We start from the raw sequence: 25,536 nt of genomic DNA, 5'->3' as shown, positions 1-25,536 counted from the left end.
TTTTGCTTTCTCGCTCTGCAGGTTTCCATGAATCGTTGTGGTACCTGGACCGTAGTCGTGCCTCCTGCTGTGAGCCGACTGACACCCACTGCTACTTCCATTATTATTATTAATCACATTACTATCCCTATTTTCATAATTATAATTCTACTGTAATAATTGCTGCTGTTATTATAAGTAGTCTTATTATATGAATCATTTATGTCATATACATTGAATGTGTTGTATCTCTGTTATGCTGTTCATTCTGTACACATGACATCTATTGCATTCTGTCCATCCTGGGAGAAGGATCCCTCCTCTGTCGTTCTCCCAGAGGTTTCTTCCTTTTTTCTCCCTGTTAAAGGGGTTTTTTAGGGGAGTTTTTCCTGTGCCGATGTGAGGGAAGGACAGAGGATGTCTCATGTGTACAGATTGTAAAGCCCTCTGAGGCACATTTGTAATTTGTGATTCTGGGCTATACAAAATAAACTGAATTGAATTGAAAAGTTAAGAACTGTTCATTATCTCGTGGGGAAAAAAAATAAAAATATTAAATAAAAATATTCCAGTTTGCAGATGTCCTTCATTGTCTGTGATGACTTACAGTGCAGTAGTGTGTGTAGCACCATTAGAGGATGAGGTTCATCAGCAGTAAAGGGAGTGTTAAAAAAAATAAATCACAGAGGAGCGTTTGCTTCCGGAGCAGCGTCCCCCGGTTCCCCCTGTCGGAGAACAGCGGCATCTGGGAGGGAGGAGAAAAGGAACAAGCCGAGAGAGAGAACGGAGGGGAGGAGGAAAAGAAAAGACAGGAGCGCAGCGAGGAGGACGTGAACGCGCTGTGGAGAGGAGGGTATGCCGAGAACAGCAGCCTGAACACGGGGAGCTGTGTGTTGCGGTCGTCCTCCGCCTCCAGTCTGAGCGGAAACGTGAGTTTAAACTTTCAACATTCTCCCGACGCGGCGAGCTGCTCCCGGCTGAAGGGCCCCGCGGAGCTGCGAGCAGGTCGGGGGGTGGGGGGGGAGCAGACCGGGAGGCGGATGGGGAGGAGGGGAGGAGGGGGAGCTGCTCGATCCGTTTTGGGTTCATGCTCCGGGGGGGGTTGTTATGGCGTGGTGTCGTGGAATGCGACGGCCCCGCTATCGGAGCCCTGTTGACCGGCCACCCGATGACCACCGCGGCTGTGTTGGCTCATAAGGAACGTGGAGCTGCAGGGTGACACATGTCAAAGCTCGCGACTCTTAGACGCTTCCACGCGGACACATAACGCGTATCAGTGAAGGTGACCAGGCAATAGAGCGTGTTTAGTGCACCTCCATCCGTGGACAGCGTGATTTACAGCCACTGTCATTAACGGGGGGTTGTGTTCACTGACCATCGGACCAAAGCCAGAAGACACCTCAATTTAAGTTCCTCATAAAATCTATCAACGTTTGGAAAGTTAGGATGAAAAAAACCCAAAATGCTTGGCTAATCAGAATTGATTTCCATAAAAAAAAAAAAACGAGTGAGTCGATTTGTGGGTCGACTAACCGTTTCACAGGTCGGTTGATACTATCTCTGGCTCCCAGTCACAGGTGCGCCTCGGCTGGGTCCCGTGTCTGTGACTGATACAGAGCTCGTTGTGACACAGGAGGAGGGGTATTCTCCTGACTTATGTGGATTACTCTTGGGTCGGTCGGTTAGTCGGTCGGCTGAGGCTTGTGTCGGTGCTGACTGACACTCGCGTCGCTAGCCCGCTGCCAGGCCCTCAGATAACACGCCTTGTGTGTTTAAAGAGAAGGAGAGACAGATAACGGTGCGTTTACGGTTCTATATGTCTCAGGTGCACATTAACCGGATATGTTGTGTGTGTGTGTGTGTGTGTGTGTGTGTGTGTGTGTGTGTGTGTGTGTGTGTGTGTGTGTGGAGGAACACTGAAGTTGTTGACAGTAACAGGAATTATCAAAGGACCTGTCTGCTATTGCTGAAGTGCACCACTGGTTTCCCCCCCCCCCCCTTCCTCTCCAGGTGAAACCTTGTTTTACATGCGTTCACAATGAATGGAACCTTGTTTAGTGGACACACTTGGACTGTGAACAACACATAGGGTGACTTAACAAGGTTTACTCTGGTTTGCTAAAAGTATTAGTGTGGACCACAAGAGTGAATGTGTCACTGAACGCACCACCGGACTTGAAATGGTGCACTGTCATCTTCTCTCCCATCCCTCCCTCCCTCCCTATCCTCCCTCCTTCCCTATTGCTCTTCATCCAGGCCCGGCCTAGGTCTGCAGTGTGAGTGTGTGTGTGTGTGTGTGTGTGTGTGTGTGTGTGTGTGTGTGTGAGTGTGTGTGTGTGTGTGTGTGTGAGAGTGTGTGTGTGTGTGTGTGTGAGTGTGCATAGAAACATGATGTCATTATTAATTGCTCAGGGCTCCTGCGCTGTTCTGTTAAGGTTTATGTTCTGCCCCTCTCCCTCCCCTGCTTTCTGCTCTCTTTTTTTAATATATATATATATATTTTTTTTTTTACATCAATACTCTTTCCCTCTTTATTTACTCTCCCTCCCTCTGTAGCGTTTTTTTCTACACAGGAGTTGCTGAGTACGGAAAAAGTGACTTGGGACATTTATGGGCCGAGTTTTGATGCCAAGCGCTGCGGTTCGAGTGTGTGCGTGTGTTTGTTTAGCTTTGGTGTTATAAAAAGGGCCTCGGCTTCAAGAAACACACATGTACACACGGTGCATTTGGACAGAAATAGCAATGCAGCAATGTAAGCCGTCACCTTGTGGAGCCGAGTGCTCGCCAGTCACCCAAAAATACCCGACGATATCTCGGGTAGCCCTCAAAGTGTTCTGCAGATTGGATGTAATTACGTTGGCAAGGCTATAAATGTGTGTGTGTGTGTGTGTGTGTGTGTGTGTGTGTGTGTGTGTGTGTGTGTGTGTGTGTGTGTGTGTGTGTGTGTGTGTGTGTGTGTGTGTGTGTGTATATATGTGGGGGGGTTGGGACTTTCTTGCCTTGCAGCACCAACCCGTTAACTATGTGTGTGGTCGAGGTCATGCACAACAGCTGATGAGAGAGGACGTGAAACGTGTGCGTACATGTTGGGTGACTGTGTGTGTGTGTGTGTGTGTGTGTGTGTGTGTGTGTGTGTGTGTGTGAGCGATCAGATAAAGAGCGTTGAGATCCGTTATCAGCACCCTGCTTCCCCTGCGAAACAATACCACGGGTCCGCCCTTGACCAAACTAACGTGTGTGTGTGTGTGTGTGTGTGTGTGTGTGTGTTGTGTGTGTGTGTGTGTGTGTGTGTGTGTGTGTGTGTGTGTGTGTGTGTGTGTGTGTGTGTGTGTGGGCGGGCATGTGCATATTTGTGCGTTGAGTCCGACCAGATTGGACAGATGATTGATGCATTAAAGGACAGCAGAGAGTGGATTGGTCCCAGGCAGTCAAGATAACCAGGCTGCGGGTTGTTTGCGTGTGTTTATGTGTGTGTTATTACCATTCTTTTTTTTTTTTTTTCTCTCTCTCTCTCTCTCTCTCTCTCTCTCTCTCTCTCTCTCTCTCTTCACTTTCAGCCCCCCATCGATGCCTCTCAATAGGCGTATTGTGCCCGCTGTCAGGCAGGCTGCAGTGTGTGTGTGTGTGTGTGTGTGTGTGTGTGTGTGTGTGTGTGTGTGTGTGTGTGTGTGTGTGTGTGTGTGTGTGTGTGTGTGTGTGTGTGTGTGTGTGCATTGTTGTTGCAGGGAGCAGACAGCCGTGAGGTGTGTTTGAACAGAGAAGGAGCACAGAGGCCCCGTTCATCCTGTAGGGTGTGAAGCTGAGCGTCGGGGCCCCCTTCTCTCCGTCTGTCCGTCTCCATCCTTCTCTCTCATTTTTGACATGTTTCCCGCTCAATCCGCATCCCCTTGTTTTGGCTCAGTGTTAGTTATTGTTCTTTCTTCGCGCTCACACTCCTGCACGTGTGCGTGTTCCGTGTAACGTGTCAGTTCCTGGCAGGCCTCGCTGATCGGCTGTCTCCTCGCTGTCAGGGCGGCCCTGTGATTGGAGCATCGGTGTGCATGTTATTCAGATGACCTGGTGAAGCAGACGAGGGCAGACGGCGTTTTCTCCTCTAAAAGGGAGCTATACGCACTCTCTCCCACTCTTTTGTTTATGTGTTTCTGCCTCCAATGTTGTCTTTTCCACTTGGCTGCACTTTCTCACGAACTGCGAGCCCTCATCACTCCCAGTTCAGCTGCATAAGGGGTTACTGCATCTCTCTCTCTCTCTCTCTCTCTCTGACTTTCAAAACATTGCCATACAATGCGAAAACCCCGATGTGATGGAAAAGGCTGTCTTATCTCCCATCCTTGCTGCATTCAGGAACCATAGACCGTATATAAGAAGTGGACGTAGTCATTGTGACGTCTCAAATTGGTTTGTGTACTGTCTTTTTGAAGCCTTGTGTCTGGCATTTTGGCCTTTCAAATGATAAATTGATTAATCAAGAATACAATCGGCCGATTATTAATAATTTAATTTAATTTAATTAATTAATTAAATTAATAACATTGTGAACCTTTCCAGATCCTGACGCATCTTGTTTAGTTATCAATTCAGTCCGTAGATTACATCCAAAACATAGGACACACTCACATGACATAGGTCAGTATGGTGTGTGCCGTGTGAAATAGTACCCATGCTGCGTTTCCTGGAGGGTCAATGTTTTATTTCATAAAGTGCATAAATTTGTTTCTGTTCGCGATGGCGGTCTTCTTCTCTGGTGAGGTAGCCAGTTAACAATCAACCCTCGTAGGCTAGAATTGTACGAAAGTCATTCCTGCTGATGAATGCACAGGATGACAGGAATGCTGACTCACGATCACAGTCGTCATGGTGATTTGGATTCCTGACCAGACGCATTCCTTGAGATCACATCACATCCTGTTGTGGGAACGATAATAATCTGTGGTGAGGAGGTGATTCATATTTTAAGTTGAGTTAGTTTTGTAGACAAAATCAAACGGTGTAACTTTGATCAAACACACTGTGCTGCATATGCTGTGTCATGCCCGTCCAATAATTGATGCCCTGTCAAGAGAAGAGTGCTCCGCCGGTGTCGGGGAAACGACAACGATTGGCTTTCACTGGTTTGGAGGGAGGGAGAGATGGGCCGTTGTGGGAGACGACGAGAGCGAGGGAGGGGGATGATTTAAAGTATTGGCGAGGGAGCGATCATTGCAGTGGTGTCTGTGGTTCCTTTGGCAGCGACGGGACATTCCTTTTCTGATGAGTCACTCTCTTTCTCTCTCTCTCTGATATATTTTCTTTCCTCACATCTCTTCTCCCCCCATCCTCTCTCATTCTCAGATTGTCTCTCCTTCTTACTGTCTCAATCTCGAGTCATTTTGGCAAAACTTCCAGCCAATCAGATCGGACCGGGCCGTGATGTCGGTGCAATCTCGTGGCGTTAATCGGGGGAACAGCCTGCCACAGGCATTTCTCATGAAATGCGAGATAACAAGGCCACGTTGAACTCACAGAAACGCACACAGAGCTCTGTTGTTTGTGTCTAGACGTCCCCCGTCCTCTCGGATGTCCTGTCACATCTCGGCTATATATAGGACCCACAGTCACATCCGACGGGCTTTTTTTTTTACCCTGGGAAAGGGTTTAAAAAAAAAAAACAAGGCTTCTGAAGAAGGCAAGAGAGAGCTTTAACGCCTGCAGTCAAATAAGAATCCATCTGAATCATGTTGAGAGAGAGCTATCTTTGCTGATGAAAGAAACCACGGGAGCTTGCAGCGTGTCCAAAAAAATCCCGGATAATAAGCGAAGAGCTATTTGTGTATTCTGTGTTTAAAACAGGATGTGTGTTTGTGTTTGTCTGTTGGGGGGGTGTTTGCAGTTTGAAAGAGCAGTTTTCAAAATCGCAGGAGCCTCTATTTTATTTCCAACTTCTACTATTGACAATGCATTACTAGAAAGTAAGAGGAAAGTTTTTGTTTGGGAACCATTTAATATAAAATGTGTGTAACCAAAATTCACCCAATTAGCAGTACTGTGAAATTAAAAAAAAAAACCTCTTGGTTGTTGTCTTGTTAATGCACTCCCTGACAGCTGTAGCTCCACGACAGCAACTTTTCATTTATGAGCTTTGATTGGCTTTGTGTTGGCACAAACACTAGCTTGGAATTGACTGCTCCGCAAGAAGAGGGGAAACTATCTCAGCGACCGCCAGTGAACTTGAGTTAATAGTATATACTGGAGCTCAGGTTTGAAACCCTTAATTTGGGCAAAAAATTGGAATTAAAGCGTCTCGGGACCCACAAGCCACTGGATATTATCATCACTCAGACTGCTTGTGGAATTAACTGCAGATTTAACATGTTTTTTTCCCCGTGTACTTTTCAAATAAGAAGTGGCTAACGATTAGCATACAAAAGAAGGCACTCTTTTGTTGTATCATTTTGGGATTCAATTCAATTCAATTCAGTTTATTTTGTATAGCCCAGAATCACAAATTACAAATTTGCCTCAGAGGGCTTTACAATCTGTGCACATGCGACATCCTCTGTCCTTCCCTCACATCGGCACAGGAAAAACTCCCCTAAAAAACCCCTTTAACAGGGAGAAAAAAGGAAGAAACCTATGGGAGAACGACAGAGGAGGGATCCTTCTCCCAGGATGGACAGAATGCAATAGATGTCATGTGTACAGAATGAGCAGCATAACAGTTCTTAGATACAACACATTCAATGTATATGACATAAATGATTCATATAATAAGACTACTTATAATAACAGCAGCAATTATTACAGTAGAATTATAGCCATGAAAATAGGGATAGTAATGTGACTAATAATAATAATCGAAGTAGCAGTGGGTGTCAGTTGGCTCACAGCAGGAGGCACGACTACGGTCCAGGTACCACAACGATTCATGGAAACCTGCAGAACGAGAAAGCAAAAGGGCTTCAGGGTGGAAGTTAAGCTAAAATGCTTAATGGTACAGGTAATAGTAATAGTAATGTGACTAGTAATAATAATAATAATGGTGGTAGCAGTCGGTGTCAGCAGGGCCGTAGCAGGATGCACATCCACGGTCCAGGTACAGCCACGATTTATAGAAGCCTGCGAAGCGAGAAAGCACAAAGACTCCAGGGTAGAAGCAAGTCAATAAGCGTAATAGTACAGGCAATAATAATAGTAATGTGACTAATAATGATAGTGGTAGTAGTAGTGGGTGTCAGCAGGGCCTCAGTAGGTGGCACGATGACAGTCCAAATATAACCCTGATTCCTGGGAACCTGCGAGGCGAGAAAGCACAAGAACTCCGGGGAAGAAGCAAAATCAGTAATGTGCATAAATAGGAGATTAATACATAAAGAAGGATGAAATGGTACTTGGTCGTGGACGGGTTAAAAAGATCCGAAACATTTTTCTGAGAGGATCGCGAAACGTGAGAGCAGCGCGAGTCATCTGGATAATTGGATCGTAACATGTAATGGACTGTGTGGAAAATGTGACGCGGCACTGCGGGGCCTTTCGACGAGTCGGCGGAGTCTCAGAATCCAACTCTGATTACTCAGATGCATTTATCTAACAGGTGGTCTTTGCGCTTCCTCGTGGCCGTCAGTGGGGTTAAGATTGAGGTCTTCGCTGTTCACTTGTAGCTCTGCAGGCTCATGTGTTCTAAGATTTAAGCTCAGAGCCTTAGGGGCTGAATCAAATGACTTTTATTTTTACATGCAAAGCTTTGAATGAGGTATTGAGACAATCCCAGAGAGAGAGCGAGAGAAGGGGAAGAGAAGTTGGACTATTGCGCACACTGTAAAGTATTAATAACGTCAACGTTATGCATGCATGACACGTCAAACGGGCATGGCTCTACTTGTTGATCTCTGTCTCTTTTCCTGCCGCAGCTTGTGGCCCTCAACACAGCGTCCAGGAAATTCAGACCGGCTCACGTGTGTCCCACGGAGGGGCTGAAACGGGACGCTCTTTTCTTCCCCTCCCTTCTTCCCCTCCCTTCTTCCCCTCCCTCCCCTCACCCACAGGAAAAGAGGGGCTGGGGACTGGGGGGGAGGGGTTAAACTCGCTCCCAAGCTTCCCAAATCCAGGAAATCGTCCCTCGGCTTCTGTTTCTTAAACGTGTTTGTGTTTTTTCACGTCACAGGATCCTCTCTGTGTGTGTGTGCGTGTGTGCGTGAGTCTGTTACAAAACCCTCTGTTACCCCTGGTGGTATTAATTTCAACATACGCAGTAACTATGTAGGGGCCACTCACTCTCACCTTGTTTGTGTTTCACTGCCGTGGCCCTTCAGTCTGCTCAGGGTGAGCGGATGGAACGTGTACACACATGCATGGGTCATCACTCACCTTAATTCTCGAGCTGTGTGTGTGTGTGTGCGTGTGTGTTTTGTCTGTAACCTTTGTTGACCAATTAGAGGTTTTTGCCCTGACCCCTCCACCCCCTCCAAAAAAGAGAGACATGCCTGAGATTCTTTTGGCACACCCTGGAAATTCCTCACTGCTCTCCTTTTTCTTTTGTGGTCATTCTGTCTCTCGCTCTCCCGCCCGTGGAAACCACGCCGGACTAAAATGATATCCTTTTAGCTGTATGTATACAGTACGTTGAGACACTTTCAGTCTCTGGGTGTCCTTTAAACTGCCCCGTGAATAAAGTGGAATCATAGTAGAGCTATTTCTGTCCGTCCTTCACACTGTACGCTGCTGCTGCGAGGACGAAGCACGGCCACGGGACAACGCTCAGACCACAGAGCTCTGTGTCTGTTTGTCTGTACACAAGGCTGTTTGTTTAGGCTGCAGTCTTTGTCACTTTGTCTCAGTTATTTCCCGCTATCGACCATAAAAGGATGCACACACGCACACGCACTCACACGCACACTGGGCCTTCCCTTCCGCCGTTATTCTGGAAACCAGATTCTGTAGATGGCTATTGTTTTTCTCCCTGTTTCTTCCTTGTTTTCGTGGTCACACACACACACACACACACACACACACACACACACACACACACACACACACACACACACACACACACACACACACACACACACACACACACACACGCACTGAGCTTGGAGAAATATATCCACCACTCTGTAATACACCAGAATGGACCAGTCACCAGCCATCTGTTAGCTTTATGTCGGGCTGATTGATGTTGTTTTTCATAGTAGATGCAAAATAGTTCTCTCTTCATCTTCGAGATGACTAAGAATAACCCTAATATAAACATACTCTATGTAAGAACCTCTGAAACGAATGTAGCTCTTATTCGAAAGTGCCGCATCATCACTTTTCTCATGACTGTGCTTCTGATCATAAAACGAACCTGCAGTTTGGGGATCGGAATGAACAAATGGGGACATAAAACAACATGGAGGCTGCAATGCAGGCTGGTCCTGAAGCTGTTTAGAGCTTCATATACAATGAAAAGGGCTTAGAATAAATTGTGATTAATATTGGGAGTAAATAGGCCATCTGCCTTTTATTTTGTTTTATTTTTATTTTTTTCCCATTATTTATTTATTTATTTATTTCTAACATGAAAAAAAGATAATAATAATTGCATATGGCGACACTAGTGGTTGGAATGTGAAGAGCTATCCAGCTACATGTCTTTGGTTAGCAGGTTTGCTAACCTCTCAGTTTGTGGAAGTACTACTGCAGCTACATGATGGTCGGCCCGCTCTGTCTGCAGCCAGTGGAAGGGATGGTCTGGGAAGGTTGCCTGCTTTTTTACAAGCTGGCTTACACGTTCACGTCCTGATCCAAAAAAGTTAGAAAAAAAACGTTGAGACGAATCCGTCCATTTTTGTTTTATTTTTCCGAGGGCCCCGGCCTCTTCACTGTGACAGTTTTGCTCTTTCAGTCTGTCTTTTTTTTATTTTGCAACAGATGGGTTCCTCACAGGCAGAGGGGGAGATGAGAGCAGGAGAAGGGGGAGGGTGTGTGGGGGGGGGAGCAGCTGTAAATCAGGGGTTGTAGAGAGAAACGGGTGGTTTTATGAGAGTTTACAGACCTTCTTCACTTTTAATGAGAAAAGACAGCAATTCTCCTCCAGACAAAGGAAAGAAGGGAGGTGTGCGGGGGTGAGAGGTAGAAGATGGATGTAGGGGGAGGAAGAGGAGAGGAAACGGGGCAAAGAGAACGGGATAAGGAATGAGGTAAAAGTCAAGTGGGATTAGCAGAGGAACTGGACTGGCGAGCAGCCTTGAGAAGGGAAAGGGCGGTGAAGGAAGGATGAGAGGCCTGTCGAACTGCTGCCAGGGGTCCACTTGGCACTGGAATTTCAAAAAAAAAAAGCAATCCGCCTCTTCCTCGCTCGGTCCAGAGTCTGGTGGTTACACACAGCACACACGCAAGAGAGAGAGAGAGAGAGCAGAGAGAGAGAGAGAGAGAGAGAGAGAGAGAGAGAGAGAGAGAGAGAGAGAGAGAGAGAGAGAGAGAGAGAGAGAGAGAGAGAGAGAGAGAGAGAGAGAGAGAGAGAGAGAGAGAGAGAGAGAGAGAGAGAGTTTGCAGCTGCTCCCTTCATTCTTTGGTGGAGCCAGACCCCCAACACACCTAACATTATACCACACAGTAACAACACACACGTGCAAACAGCACACACTCGCTGGGTTGGCCAGAGGGTCAAGGGTCAAAGGTCAAACCGTCTTGCTGTGACACATCCGAGATCTTATTACCACACACATTATCACAGCTTTTGCCCGCGAATTTAACCGTTTACAGGCGAGTCCAAGGTTCTGCTTCATATTTACTGTGTGTGTGTGTGTGTGTGTGTGTGTGTGTGTGTGTGTGTGTGTGTGTGTGTGTGTGTGTGTGTGTGTGTGTGTGTGTGTGTGTGTGTGTGTGTGTGAGAATGAGTGTTTGTCTCTGTTTTGTTGGTGCCCTGCCCAGAGGGGCCCCTGTAATCACATCTAGATCCCCCCCCCCATTTGCAGCAGAGGACAGCAGGGAACCCAGAGCAGGCACCACGGTCACTGTCGTCCCATCCAATTAGAGGCCAGTTGGTCCTGGAAGTTCCAGCTTTAGTGCCTACTTGCTGCTGAGCTGGAGCTCCACCCGAGTGTCAAAAGCTTTACATGCAACATCTGTGTCAGTAGGAGAAAGAAAATTGTTATGCAACTTCAGAGAGCGGTCTGTGGTTAGTGTTTGGACGGCGACACATTTTTGTCGTTAAGGCTCTACTCCAGCACTCTGGGGTTGCAGTTAAACAATCAGTGTGAGGTTAAAGTGGTACCTTTTTTAAAGGGCACCTCTACTGACTTTCCACATCAAAGTATGTTTACAGATCTTGGGGAGTACTACTGTATATGTGAAAAAGTCTATATATAGATTCAAGAGGGAGCTCGGCGATCAAGTATGAATCAAGATTCAGTTAGTTCAGTTAGTTTCTTGCCTGAAATGTTTCCAGAAACACACTTTGGTGTACTGTTTAGACAGTTTATGACCCGGCGGCAATATTGAAAGCAGTTGAGCCAAAACCCAAGCACCACCCACTGACTGTAAACTTGCAAACACTGATGGGAGCGTTGAGCTTTATTTATACTCGCGTATGTCACCGCAGATGGCGTGCCAGCTCCGAGCATGCATGGAGGTGATAATGCTCTGTGCCCTGTTCGTTGCGTTATTCTCCGAAACGCCAAAGGGCGCACACACAAAACTGTGGAGAATAAGAAGGACAACGAGTGTAACCGGCAAAACGCCATAAACCAACCTCCACAATGTCGAGGAGGGATCGTAATTATCTGTAAACTCATGTCTCATATTCATGGTCTACTTTATTGTCTTTATACAAGCCCTGTTACAAATGAGGTCAAGTATTACATGCATTATAAAGAAAACAAACGTTGAATATACTGTAAAAAAAATGGATTTGGTTCCAAAATATTTACTTAAATGAGATTTTTCAAGACCTCCTGATTCTACAAACTACGCTTCAGGGGGAGGCTGAGGGACCTGCTTTTTTTCACAGATTATCTGACTCGTGTACAACAGGCCAGATATAGTGACAGTTTGAGCAAATATTACAAAGTTATTTTTAATAATGGTTACCAACTGTAGCTATAAAGACATGCATGTTTTAAAATGACCAAAATCTAAACCTCATCTCTGCTGCTGTAGTCCTGCAAATGTCCCCACTGTGGGACTAATAAAGGATTATCTTATATTATCATATTTTATAACCTAATTTAACACAAACAGGTTTATTTTCTAGTTATGCTCTGCACGGCTTGTACCAACGTCATTGTCACTTATTGCATGTTTTTTGGAGCTTTGTGCCTTCAGTTTGGACATGCATAGATAAACTGAGGTCAGGTGACTGAACAAAAGTACTATGATTCCATAAACTGTTCACTTTATATGACTGAACACCCCTAAACACAGTATTACTGTACAATGACTCTTGTACTAAAGGGAGGTTAGTAGACCTCGATTACACATACCACATCCAACCGGTAAAGCCGAGTCAGCAGCAACATGTCATGGGAAATGATTCATAAGTTGTTAGTGTAGACAGACACCCTTCATACAAATACTGTCTTGTACACACGTACACACACACACAATGTTCCCAGGTATGCAGACCTGTTGCAGCAGGATTCAAGGAACCGAACTGCAAGCCTTGTCATTTTTTAATCCCAGAATGCAACGTTTTTATTGCTATTTCCTGCATAGGCTTATACTTTGTCCTTCTTTCCTTGCCTCTGTCCTTGGCTGTTCTTATACTTCAGCTCTTTAATTTTTCAAAAAGTGATTCCTAAAGACTTAAAGACTTCTGACATGACATCTTTCTTGTAGTCCATGCTTAATCCATTAAAAAAAATCAATTAAGGTAAACACAGCTGGTTTGAGGTCAAAATGATCTGCTCGTCAGTTGGTTTGCCTTTTTACCAAATTCTGTGTAACAGCTAGTGTTTGCCAGACAAGCCAGATGTGTATATTATATCCGTAAACAATGTTGGCTCAGTATAAGAGCGTTGCTGTGGCAGATCAAGTGTTCTTCGGTTTGTTTGATAGACTTACCAGCTTGTACAAAATGCGAGAGACTCTCAAAGTTTAGTGGGGTCTCTGGAAAATCTTCAATGTTTAATAATCTGTGAATGTTGACATGTAGTGTAAAGTGCTTTGAGTAGTCAGAAGACTAAATAGGTGCTGAATGCAATACCAGATACTAGTTACCATTATTTTGCCATTGAATAGCCGGTTGTTTCTGTTGCAAATGGTCTGGAACGCAATTGTATATTTTATAAAACCCTACATCATTCAGAACAACCTAAAAAACGGTGAAACAAAACCACGTAGTAAGGTATAGGCAACAAAACCAAGTAGTTAGGTATAGGCAACGAAACCAAGTAGTTAGGTATAGGCAACGAAACCAAGTAGTTAGGTATAGGCAACAAAACCAAGTAGTTAGGTATAGGCAACAAAACCAAGTAGTTAGGTATAGGCAACGAAACCAAGTAGTTAGGTATAGGCAACGAAACCAAGTAGTTGGGTATAGGCAACGAAACCAAGTAGTTGGGTATAGGCAACGAAACCAAGTAGTTGGGTATAGGCAACAAAACCAAGTAGTTGGGTATAGGCAACAAAACCAAGTATAGGCAACAAAACCAAGTAGTTGGGTATAGGCAACAAAACCAAGTAGTAGGCAACAAAACCAAGTAGTTGGGTATAGGCAACAAAACCAAGTAGTTAGGTATAGGCAACAAAACCAACAAAACCAAGTAGTTGGGTATAGGCAACAAAACCAAGTAGTTAGGTATAGGCAACGAAACCAAGTAGTTAGGTATAGGCAACGAAACCAAGTAGTTGGGTATAGGCAACGAAACCAAGTAGTTGGGTATAGGCAACGAAACCAAGTAGTTGGGTATAGGCAACGAAACCAAGTAGTTGGGTATAGGCAACGAAACCAAGTAGTTGGGTATAGGCAACGAAACCAAGTAGTTAGGCAACAAAACCAAGTAGTTGGGTATAGGCAACAAAACCAAGTAGTTAGGTATAGGCAACAAAACCAAGTAGTAAGGTATAGGCAACAAAACCAAGTAGTAAGGTATAGGCAACAAAACCAAGTAGTTAGGTATAGGCAACAAAACAAGTAAACCAAGTAGTTAGGTATAGGCGAAACCAAGTAGTTAGGTATAGGCAACGAAACCAAGTAGTTAGGTATAGGCAACGAAACCAAGTAGTTAGGTATAGGCAACGAAACCACGTTGTTAGGTATAGGCAACAAAACCACGTTGTTAGGTTTAGGCAACAAAACTACGTTGTTAGGTTTAGGCAACAAAACTACGTTGTTAGGTATAGGCAACAAAAGCACATTGTTAGGTTTAGGGAACAAAACCACGTAGATAGGTTTAGGCAACAAAACTATGTAGTTAGGTATAGGCAACATAACCACCTAGTTAGGTTTAGGGAACAAAACCAAGTAGTTGGGTATAGGCAACAAAATCAAGTAGTTGGGTATAAGCAACAAAACCACGTTGTTAGGTTTAGGCAACAAAACCACGTTGTTAGGTTTACGAAAATGGTCACGAACATTAGATCACGCAACAAAGCAAACGTTAGGTTGCTTACCAATACCAGTCAAATGGTTCAGTACTCATAAGAAGTATGCACTAATCATAACTTTGAGTAGTTACATAAACCGGACAAAAATGAAAGGTTGTGTAGGCCTGGAGAGTTGTTGTTATTTGTGGACATATTTGGGAGTTGGGAATTAAAACAGTTTGCATGTTGTTTCTCTCTAAATGTCCTCATCTTGAGGACATGACACATGGCCTGATGTTGCCTTTTGTCCACAGGCTTAAAAACTATAGCTTTTACAGTATTTGCTCAATATATTTATCAGCAAATGTGACAGATTGATTAACTGCATTCCACTTTATGATCAAGCATGCAAAATGCCAGAAATATATAGCTTGGCTAATTGCATAGCAACATTATTTCTGCCTTATTTATTAAAGGTGACAAGCTATAAATCACAAATCCCTCCTTCAGACAACATAACCACCTAGTCAGGGGAAGCACGGCAGGTAGCTTGATAGATGAGGGATTAAAACGCTTTCCTTTGCCTTTCTCTCCACTCACTTTTTACCTCAATTCATGCTTTCAATTACTTCTCCTCGTTTTTTCATATGAATCATAACACTGAATCCTTTCACATTGCAGACCAATGAGAGGAATTAGTGTGGGCTAAAGCTCCATTTTGCTGCATTTAAAACAGCAAGCTGATCAGTTTTCAATGTCTGGGCCAATAACATTCGCTGCCGTTGCCAATTGAGGATCTTCCTGATTACCAAAACCCTGATGACAGTTCGATCATCGTGCACTTAAATGTCTGAATGTTCCCGCAGTCATTTAAATGCTTTTGCCTTCACAACTGCAACCCTTGTGCAGGGGATTTTTGTGGCTGTAATTGATTACATCTTTAAATGAGTTTGATTCATTGCTAGTGAGCTGGAGTTATATCCTTGCAATGGTCAGTGTCAGCTGATACTTAAGCTAACGGATCTATGTAATTGGGATAACATTTCCTCCAACTCAATCCAGGTGTTTTTTTCCAGCCACTCAGCCAGGGAGAAGTGGAATTTTACGGTCCATTCGGACTATGCTTATTATCTTTCTCTCCACTACTCATAGCAGTTGTTTGTTGGTGAGAAACTGTCCACGAGTCTTGGCTGCATTATGCAGGAGTGTGTGTGTGTGTGTGTGTGTGTGTGTGTGTGTGTGTGTGTGTGTGTGTGTGTGTGTGTGTGTGTGTGTGTGTGTGTGTGTGTGTGTGTGTGTGTGTGTGTGTGTGTGTGTGTGTGTGTGTGTGTGTGTGTGTGTGTGTGTGTTGGAGTGTAGGTGGAGTTTACAAGTCTCCTGTGGCATTAAGTTTACGATGGTTTCCAGTCAGCAACGGGTTGCACCAAAGAAAGAAATATGAGCTCTATACAAAATGAGCCTCATGTTCACACACACACCTTGTGTATATGCGTTTGATCGAGGTTGTGAATAATTGATGCTTCTTTATTGTTTGTCCCTCTGGTATCCTGCAGTCCTCTTTCTCTCTCTTTGTCCAACCCTCCCTCTTTCTCTCTCATTAATCCTGTTTTATGTTCGTCTTCTCCCTCAGGACAACACTGCCGGCATAAGCCCTCGTGATTGGATGAGAAAGAGAACCACTGATCAGTATGGACGCGCGACATCCTGGAGTTTCCCACAATCCTTAGGTCTCCGGTAAGTCGCAGCTGTGAACTGGCTTTTTTCAAGTTGGTATGTTTTTTAATGTAAAAAAAAGACTGTTGTAAACGCCTCCAAGCTTTCAGAGATTCTCATTCTTCCTGTCCGGACTGAAAGTGTTGCTGCTTTCATGATTTACGATCACCGCTATCGTTGTTTGTTATTCAGATGTGCCATTTAAGAGCATCTTTTCACTTAAAAAAATAAATACATTCCTAGGATGCTGGGTTAAGCTAACCCCAATGAATACAACTCCAACACTTCCTGTAAGTGCGTCAAAGTAAAAGCCATTATAAATTCTCTTTTTACTTAAAGTGGAGCACTTTAGCTAAAGAGGAGACTAATTGTTGTTTGGATAAACTTAAAACTTACTAAACGCATTATAACACATCCAGGTTGCCAGCGCCTTTCTGTGTGCTGTTACCCATCCTACTGCTAAAAGAAGGAAGACCCGGAAAAATGTATAGAAAAATCCTCATGAAATCCTCATTAGCTATAATTTCTCAGGGAAAACTCTGTCCTCTGAACACGAGGAGCAATTATTCACCGTACAAATAGTCCTCATGAATGTTTACCTCTTTTATGATTCCCACAGTGTCTGGAGTCCCTTCACTGCCTCACAAGTATTATGTTGTCTCCATAGCAACCAGCTGTGGCCGGGTTTCTACACTGATGAATGTGGTCTCCGAGGGCAACCCAAGAAGTACCAAGAATTCTTTGCATTCTTCTTCTGATCGTTATTTGTTTTCTTTTTCTTATTCTGTGGTGTTCAGATCTGCAGCTGAGTCCACTGATCCCTAAACCGTGACCAGCGCCGGTATACGACTGACCTCCTGTCAGGTACGACACACATGTTTTCACAAACACTTTCGCACATGCTGTGCTCAGCGTTATACGCACATACTCGCAGCTCTTCATGCTGAGTGGTTCCCCATCGCTGCTCTACGGTGACATTTCTCAGGAATGTAGAAATGTAAACCTGGCAGAAGTCTGTACTTTTGTTTCTGTCAACAAAACCCACGCGAAAGGCAAAAAAACAACCCTGCGTACTCTCGATACACTCTCCTCTCCCTACTCTGACCCTGTCTGTTTGTTCTCCTGAAACAGCTGGGTACTGTAGTTTTTAGCAAACACTACTCAAACAGGATAAATAGTGTGTTTGTTGGGTACTATTTCCAGCTGTGGATTGGGCGCACCAGTATTTAGAGGGCCAGGAGGAAAAGTATACACTTCATCAGGCTTTGGCTACACAGGCATTACTTGTTAGTAGTTTTGATCTTTTCCTGGGATTTGTAGTCAACGAGAAAAACAGACTTTTTAAAAAAAAAAGATGTTTTCATGCATTCAGCAGACTTGAGCGTCTGATTACAGCCCTAGGATGAGAAATGACATTTCTGTGATTGTGAAAACCAAACCAAAAGGAAAAACAGCCTTGGGTTGCACCATTACTGTAGCTTTTCTTTTAATCGGGTTTAAAAATTAATAGTTAACACTGTATATTTTGCATGCCAGCATGGTATTTCTTTCCACAGGCTTTGGGTATTCTTTGACTCTCCTCATGTAGAGAGCTACAAAATTCAGAAAAGGTTTATTCCTGAGTATATTACGCATACAGAGAATTTGGCCTGGTAATTGGTGTGTGACATAGACATAGTGCAATAGTAAAAGACATAATTCAGAAATAGAAAAATATGAATAAACAAATAAAGTCTACGTTAAAACAAGTTTAAATTAAAGTGAGTGTGTATGTATAGTATTTATCAAAACAAATGATAATGTCTTTATTGGTTATTTACTGTAAGTAAGCAATGAGACTGAAAGCTGATCCCTCCAGTATGTTGTGCTCATGTTAACAAACATGTTCTGCACCTTTCCTGTTCCCCCTCTTTTCAGGTGACCCCGCCTCGTGCCACGATGATGTCGGTTGACGTGACAAACCGCAACGGCCCGGCCGCCACGCCTCCCAACTCGCTCAGCCTTCGCTCCTCGCACAACCAGCTGCTGAGCGGCGACGTCGTCCGGCAGGGCTCCGCCACGCCTCCCAAGTGTCGCAAAAAGTACGCGCTCACCAGCATCCAGGCCGCGATGGGCCTCGGGGAGGCGGCAGCGGTGGCGGCGGCGTCGTCTTCGTCCTCGCCATCGTCTCCATCGATGTCCCCGACACACAGCAATCCCAAGTTGGCCAAGAACGGAGCAAACCAGCTGCGCAAAGCTGGTCAGGATCACAACAAAAACACGACGGACCTGGAGTCCGAGGCTACGGAGGATGAGCTCAATGTCAACGAGGCCGAGGAGGATGGCGGTCAAGCTCTCACCAATAACGACCGGGAGGAGGATGAGGAGGAGGATGAGGAGGTTGAGCTGCACTCAAACACTGACGAAGAGCTCGAGCAGAAAACTCAATCAGACATGGACTGTAACGTCAACGCGACCGTTGAGCTCAATCTGAACAGCAACAGAACAACAGACTTCGACATGAACATCGAGGCGGAGGAGAGCGATGACATCAGCATCCTGTCCGAGAAGGAGATGATGTCAAAGATAAAGATTGGGGAGGACGGAGATGAGGCGGCGGAGGAGGAGGACGACGAGGAGAAGAAACCTCTGCTGTTGATGCAAAGCGAGTCTCCCGTGCAGAAGCTTGACGTTCCTCCGGGCCTGGAACTCATCTCCGACCTCCGCTCCAACTTTAAGCTCCTCAGATCGGGCGGCAAGGACTCGCCCGTGCCCCCTCCTCCATCGCCACCCAAGCACGCCAGCCCGGAAGACGCGCCACTGCTCTCCGTGGCCTCCCGCACCTCCTCCTGCTCCTCCTCCTCTTCCCCGGAGACGAAAAAGGACAGACGGACAGGGGCAAAGACGGACTGCGCTCTGAACCGTATCCAGAATCTGAACCCCAGCGACGAAGAGTTGAGCTGGACCACTCTGTCCGAGGAGAGCAACTCACCGGAGGAGACAGGTACGCGCATTGACACGCACACAGAACACACTGAAAGTCAACTTCACAGCCACCGACACGTAGTTTTCATGCGAGTGTGTGTATCAGCTACTCTAGTTTGTTTTTTATCCCTTCTGTGTTGCAATGTTTCACCGTTCCTCTCTGCTGATGACATGTTTCCATATATAGGGTGTGTGTGTGTGTGTGTGTGTGTGTGTGTGTGTGTGTGTGTGTGTGTGTGTGTGTGTGTGTGTGTGTGTGTGTGTGTGTGTGTGTGTGTGTGTGTGTGTGTGTGTGTGTGTGTGTGTGTGTGTGTGGAGAACGCACACACTGCTGGAACAGAATAACAAACAGTCAGCCTCCAGTTTGTAGGCTAAATCTGCTTCATCCTGTTTCGTGAGTGTGTGTGTGCGTGTGTGTGTGTGTGTGTGTGTGTGTGTGTGTGTGTGTGTGCGTGCGCGTATCGCAGGATCGTCATGAGTTAATACAAAATCTCTTTCTTTGTCATTCATTTTTCCTTTAAAGTGAAGTTAATAGTCAGCTAGCACTACAGCTTAGCATCTCCATGTAGCTGTGGGTGAAGTTAGAAAAACTTAAATTTGATTTCTATCTTTAGGTCTGTTGGTGCAACATGTAGACTGACTGAGATCCTTAGTTGTTACATGTTTAAATCAGTTTGTGTGACATTCTCACCAGCCCATCTTGGTGGCTCTGCAGTTTGTCTGGACAGTCAGAAACACTGGCTGCAACTAAGGATTATTTTCACTATCACTAAATCAGATTCAAAAATTACTTTTGAATATTTGTTGTTAAAAAAAACCCTTAGGATTACGTCCATGACACCTTATTCTAGCTGGCAGCGAGAGACGCAGCTCTGCGATGTTTTGAGCTGAACTTAAGTTAGATGCCCTGTTTCTAATTATTCCTGCTTTTCATTGCCTCGCAATGAACGAGGAACGATTTGTAAAGTTGAAATGAGGAGTTATGTATATGACGCCCCCCTTTCACTACAAAAACCACCTTTTAAGTGTTGACGTTTCCAGTCTGATCTGGAGCTCACAGCTGATAGGTTCGGGGTTTGTTTACGTGAAGTAAAATGTTGTTGTTTGGACACAGTGTCTCTCTCTCTCTCTCTCTCTCTCTCTCTCTCTCTGCATCAAGTTCTCTGCGATTGTTTTGGTCGTTGTTGAATTATTTCATCTCGACCTAACGTCACATTTCATTTTCAGTTTATGAAAGTGGTGACGTGTGACTCTTTTCATGTGGTGCATTCAGTGCACGCGAGGGCAGGCAGCCGTGGTAGTGCTGCTTTTTTCCCCACAATCAAATATTAACTTTCACATTGGAATCTGTTTTTTACTTTTACTTTTCAGATATTTATCTGTATTTAGAATATCCGTTGACTGCCTGAATGTCACATTATCCATAAAATATAAAAGACATTTAAAAAAATGTACAAAGTGATGTCTTCAAATTGCTTGACTGCCCAAAGCCTAAATATATTCCATTTAATGTCACCTAAAAAAAAAGAAAAGCTACAGTTCTTCACAAATGAGAAGCTTGAATGAGAGAACACATTTTTGTCTTTTAAAGACTATTTATTTCAGCGTTATTTATACATTGCATTATTGTGTAGCTATTAGGAATCTGTTATTTCTTTCCTGGGAAACTTTATTGCTAACTTTATTAAATGTCTATTTATTTATCAGTGTCATTACCTTGCATTGAGGATGCATATACTTACAGAACTTTGTGGTGAGTTCTGTAACTCAAGTTAAGTAACCACCTCCTGTTGTGGGCCTTTGCTCTCCTAAACGAGCTTGTACTTTTGCAGCAGGTCTGTTAAAGTCGTTGCACTTCTTCCTCAGCGTCACATAAAGATCTGGATGTCCCGTTTTCATTGGGCTCTTAAAACTCTCAGCCTTGTGCTTTGCTGCAAGACATATACAACACATCCATCTCCTCTGTAGCAGCAGCAGCAGGCCCCCCCCCCCCCCGACCTCTGAGCTTTGTAGCTCAGCTGTAAACCATCCGCTGTTTTTTGTTTTTTTTCTCCCAGAATGCTTCTCTGCTAGGTCTCTGATGACTCACTGTCCCCTTTTGTGGATCTAAGGCTCTGAGCATCTGTTCAATTCATTTCTCTGCGAGTGTGATTGTGAGCACGCTTGTCCAGAATTAGTCAGAATCTAGTTTCCAGGTGTTCTTTTGTCCTGCTTTCCTCTTCTTCGTCATTCCAAAGTCAGGGCTCGACATTAACGTTTGCCCACAAGTGAAAAATAAACTAAATAAATCATTATTTCACAACGATGTAAAGTGAAAATATGCGATCAGGGGATCCCCATTAATGCTTTAGTAGCTGATCCCTGATAATGCTACATTGTGAGCAAAACATTTGAAATCTTCAATGTTAATTAAAGTTAGTGTAGCTCTCGTCTTGCCAGCTGTTAGCAGCCGGTTGGCAGCACAGTCCTACTTGGCTAAATAATGTAGCTAACAGCTTAGCAACATGATGACAAGCTAACTTCAACAGACACATCTAAATATTTAGTTTGAATTCATTCCCATCATGCACTTCAGAGTAATCACAGTAACCGGCTCTCTGCCGACAGTTTAGTGTCTCTCACTAGCAAAGTGTCCTTTGCAAAGTCCTGCTACTAAAGGAGCTAACGGCTAACGTGCAGAGGTTCCATTCAGCTATATTATGGTGCGTTCACACTCCAAACACAAAAAATGGGTGTTGTCCAAAATGTAATTATGATAGTAACCTTGCATATATCCTGTTGTTTAAAGGAGAGGTTTGCACAGTAATATAAATAGATATCAGAGAAAGAAATTCTGACCTATTGAACTTCCTAACACTAGCTCTAAGCAGCTTATGATGCATATATAAACTACTAATGCCCTCAAAAAAGTTTAATCAAATAATAAAGAAAGATACAATTATTTATTCCTATTCCTTTGAATTGTGGGTTTTTATGCAAATAACCACTATAGATGACAATAACTAAGTAAAAGGGTACCATTTACATTTTATTTTTTTGTCCATCTTGCCAATCATTTATTTACTAATAGGCCTATATTTTCCATTTCGGACAAGTATGTTTAGCTATGGGGCAAGTACAACATCTCAACCTGATAAAGCTTAATGTCAACGTCTATGTGTGCGGATCAATACTCGTGTATTGACGTGCCGAGGACAGAGGGACAAAAAGCAGACGCTGGCGGCGCTGCAGTCTCTTAGTGAGGACGTATTGTCCTCTCGAGGGTTTCGCTGAAGAGTTTTCAGGCCTGATGCCGGCATCGTTCACGTTGTCGATATCTAACATGTAGTCGTCCGTGCTGCTGCGTACTCCCGTCTGTCTCCCTCTCTCACATTGACAAAGCTGTGTTGTTTCCCCAGCTGTGTGTCACATTCCTCTGTGGATGTTTGCGGGTTGGAGGTTCGGTACGACAGCGCTTTCACACAGAGGAGCCAAAACACACACACACACACACACACACACACACACACACACACACACACACACACACACACACACACACACACACACACACACACACACACACGTAACAACTCAGTCAGTCTACATGTTGCACCAACAGACCTAAAGATGGAAATCAGATTTAAGTTTTTCTAACTTCACCCACAGCTACATGGAGATGCTAAGCTGTAGTGCTAGCTGACTATTAACTTCACTTTAAAGGAAAAATGAATGACAAAGAAAGAGATTTTGTATTAACTCATGACGATCCTGCGATACGTTCACACACACACACACACACACACACACACACACACACACACACACAACATGATGAGTGCAGTGCAGTACAGCAACATGTGAGATTCAGCATTTTTTTTGACAGATGATGAGTTTCTTTTTTCTCTCAATCATTTCCTCAGACATCTCTCCACCCTCAGTTTATCAAGGTCCTCCTCTTTGCTGTTTTTTCTCTTGTATGTCTGCCTTCCTCTCTGCTCCTCATCCTCGCACCTCTACTGGACATGATACTGAATGAAAGATGATGTGTGGGGCGTTGCCAGGACAACCAAGAGAGGCTTAAGGGAAAGTGGAACGGAGGGAGAAAGTGTAGACATTCAAATGAGGATGAGTTTGCCGGATTTTGAGGGGCCTTTCGATGTACGTGTGTGTGCGTGTGTGTGTGTGTGCGTGTGCGTGTGTGTGTGTGTGTGTGTGTGTGTCAGGGACAGGAAAGGGAGGGCAGGCGTATTTGAGCTGTTGATGCTCCAGATGGAGAAAGAGGAGAGACAACAACAACAGCAAACACAGCTCGGCTGCAGGGGGATACGCAACCTCCATCTCTCCCCCTCACTCTCCGTTCTCGCTCGCAACCTCCCCTCCTTCCCCCTTTCATTCACCCTTTTCTCTCCTCATGTTCTCTCTGTCTCCCCCTCTCTTGCAGTCTCTCCCCCCCCTCCCTCTCTCGCGCTCTCTCTCCTCCATACTCGCTCTTTCCATCCCTGCCTGGGGTTTCTCTGTTTGGTTACAGCACTGGGCTTCGCTGTGTGAGAGGCAGCTAACTATGATGCTGGGGAAAGACTACATGCTGGCCATTGTGATTGTCAATTACGAGGGTAGGTGCATCTGTCGGTAGTTATCTGCAAAGCTACAGCGCAGGTTTAGAGTTTGAACGCTCTGTGTGTGTGTGTGTGTGTGTGTGTGTGTGTGTGTGTGTGTGTGTGTGTGTGTGTGTGTGTGTGTGTGTGTGTGTGTGTGTGTGTGTGTGTGTGTGTGTGTGTGTGTGTGTGAACAAGCATGGGTATATGTGTCTCTTCCAACACAGGGATGAAGTTTGTCTCTGCAGTGTTGTCGTTCTCTAGATAGCTGCCAGAGGAGCCTGTGGTCTGTGTGTGTGTGTGTGTGTGTGTCTCTGTGTGTGTGTGTGTGTGTGTGTGTGTGTGTGTGTGTGTGTGTGTGCGGGGTGTCGTTTGACAGAGAGAACATGTGTATGTGTTTTGCTCTCCCCTCCCCCTCTCCGCTCAACTCTGCTCTGGCAAGGAGCTGCATGCTAACAGAAGCTATCGTAGGCTAACTGCTACGTAGCTAGGCTGTGGCACGTTTCCCCAAGAGCCGCATCCTTCCCATCTGATTCCACACTAGCAGAGTGTTACTTTGATAACTAGGTGGCGTCCCTCCCTCTCTCCCTCTCTCCCTGCCTCCCTCCCCCCTTGTGTACGTTCTAACATGCTTAGACCCACATCCAGTTCATCTCATGCTGGCACCCTTTCCCCCCAAGTAACCATCTCCCCCCTCACTCAGCAGACAGACACTCTCAGGTTCTCTCTGTCGTAGTTGCTCTGACCTATTTTTCTGTTCATAAAAGACTGCAACTCCCAGAAGGCTCTGCTTCACAGCTCCTCGCGCTAAAGCACAGCCTTAAGCCCCCTTGGGGGATGTCTGCCAAGAACCTATGTGCACATTTCCTACAGTGTTTGAGCCATTTCTGTTACCATTAACCAACCGAAGTCATCAACAACTGTGTGTCTGGACTCCCTAGTCGTCATGGTGACATGTGGCCTGCTGCCGTGGCGACAGGCCCCTGGGCTGCGTTTCATCTGCGTGGTCAGCAGTTCGAGAGCTCTTTATGTCACACACGCACACAGCACCAGCTGACCAGTGCCTCAGATCTTATATCAACTTTATGAGGTCCTACATCAACAACAACACACATACATGCCATCAATAGTTCTGTGTGTGTGTGTGTGTGTGTGTGTGTGTGTGTGTGTGTGTGTGTGTGTGTGTGTGTGTGTGTGTGTTGTGTGTTGTGTGTGTGTGTGTGTGTGTGTGCTTCAGCTGGCTTTACTGCCAGGAAACTGCAGCCTTCAGATGAGATGACATTTAGTACAAGAGTGAGAGAAGAAACAGTGATATACGTAATCTGTGTGTGTGTGTGTGTGTGTGTGTGTGTGTGTGTGTGTGTGTGTGTGTGTGTGTGTGTGTGTGTGTGTGTGTGTGTGTGTGTGTGTGTGTGTGTGTGTGTGTGTGTGTGTGTGTGTTTCAAGGTAAACGCTGTATTTCCCCTCACATTCTATCACTGTCAAATAAATCATGGTAACAGCCGTCTACACTCTATGCTGCTGATTTGTTCTGTTAGAGAAGGGAAGATTAGATTTTAAATTATAGTTCTGTGCGCCTTGTAGACCAGAGCTATAACCTTGTGCAGGTATTTGATTGCAGTTACGTTTGTTATTATTATTAATATTTCTCGTCGGTCCGCTTCATTCAGTTGTACATAGAGTTATGTTTAAAGTTAATAATTGTGTTGATTCCACGTGTGTATAGCTAGTGAATATGAAAAAAAGGACTGAACATTTCCTCACCCACACTGCTAAAGCGTTCACTTTGTGCGAGTCATGCGTAGCATAAATTGAGTTT

The 25,536-nt window shown here is 44.8% G+C and overlaps 1 protein-coding gene across 2 annotated transcripts in view; it reads left to right on the top strand.

Moving 5' to 3' along the window:
- Positions 1-741: 741 nt before the first annotated feature.
- Positions 742-25,536, top strand: part of apbb2b (amyloid beta (A4) precursor protein-binding, family B, member 2b) — a 44,310-nt gene continuing 19,515 nt past the window's right edge. For both annotated transcript variants that reach the window (XM_054604198.1, XM_054604197.1), the window contains exons 1-4: positions 742-908; positions 16,094-16,197; positions 16,974-17,040; positions 18,094-19,159. In XM_054604198.1, coding sequence (XP_054460173.1) covers positions 18,115-19,159 — 1,045 coding nt within the window. In that variant the 5' untranslated portion in view covers positions 742-908; positions 16,094-16,197; positions 16,974-17,040; positions 18,094-18,114. The remainder of the gene's footprint in view (positions 909-16,093; positions 16,198-16,973; positions 17,041-18,093; positions 19,160-25,536) is intronic.

This window comes from Anoplopoma fimbria, chromosome 9 (genome assembly GCF_027596085.1).
Source record: "Anoplopoma fimbria isolate UVic2021 breed Golden Eagle Sablefish chromosome 9, Afim_UVic_2022, whole genome shotgun sequence".
NCBI classification, from domain to species: domain Eukaryota; kingdom Metazoa; phylum Chordata; class Actinopteri; order Perciformes; family Anoplopomatidae; genus Anoplopoma; species Anoplopoma fimbria.
The sequence above is the reverse complement of the archived record's forward strand: the minus strand, read 5'-3'. Positions and strand labels throughout refer to the sequence as shown.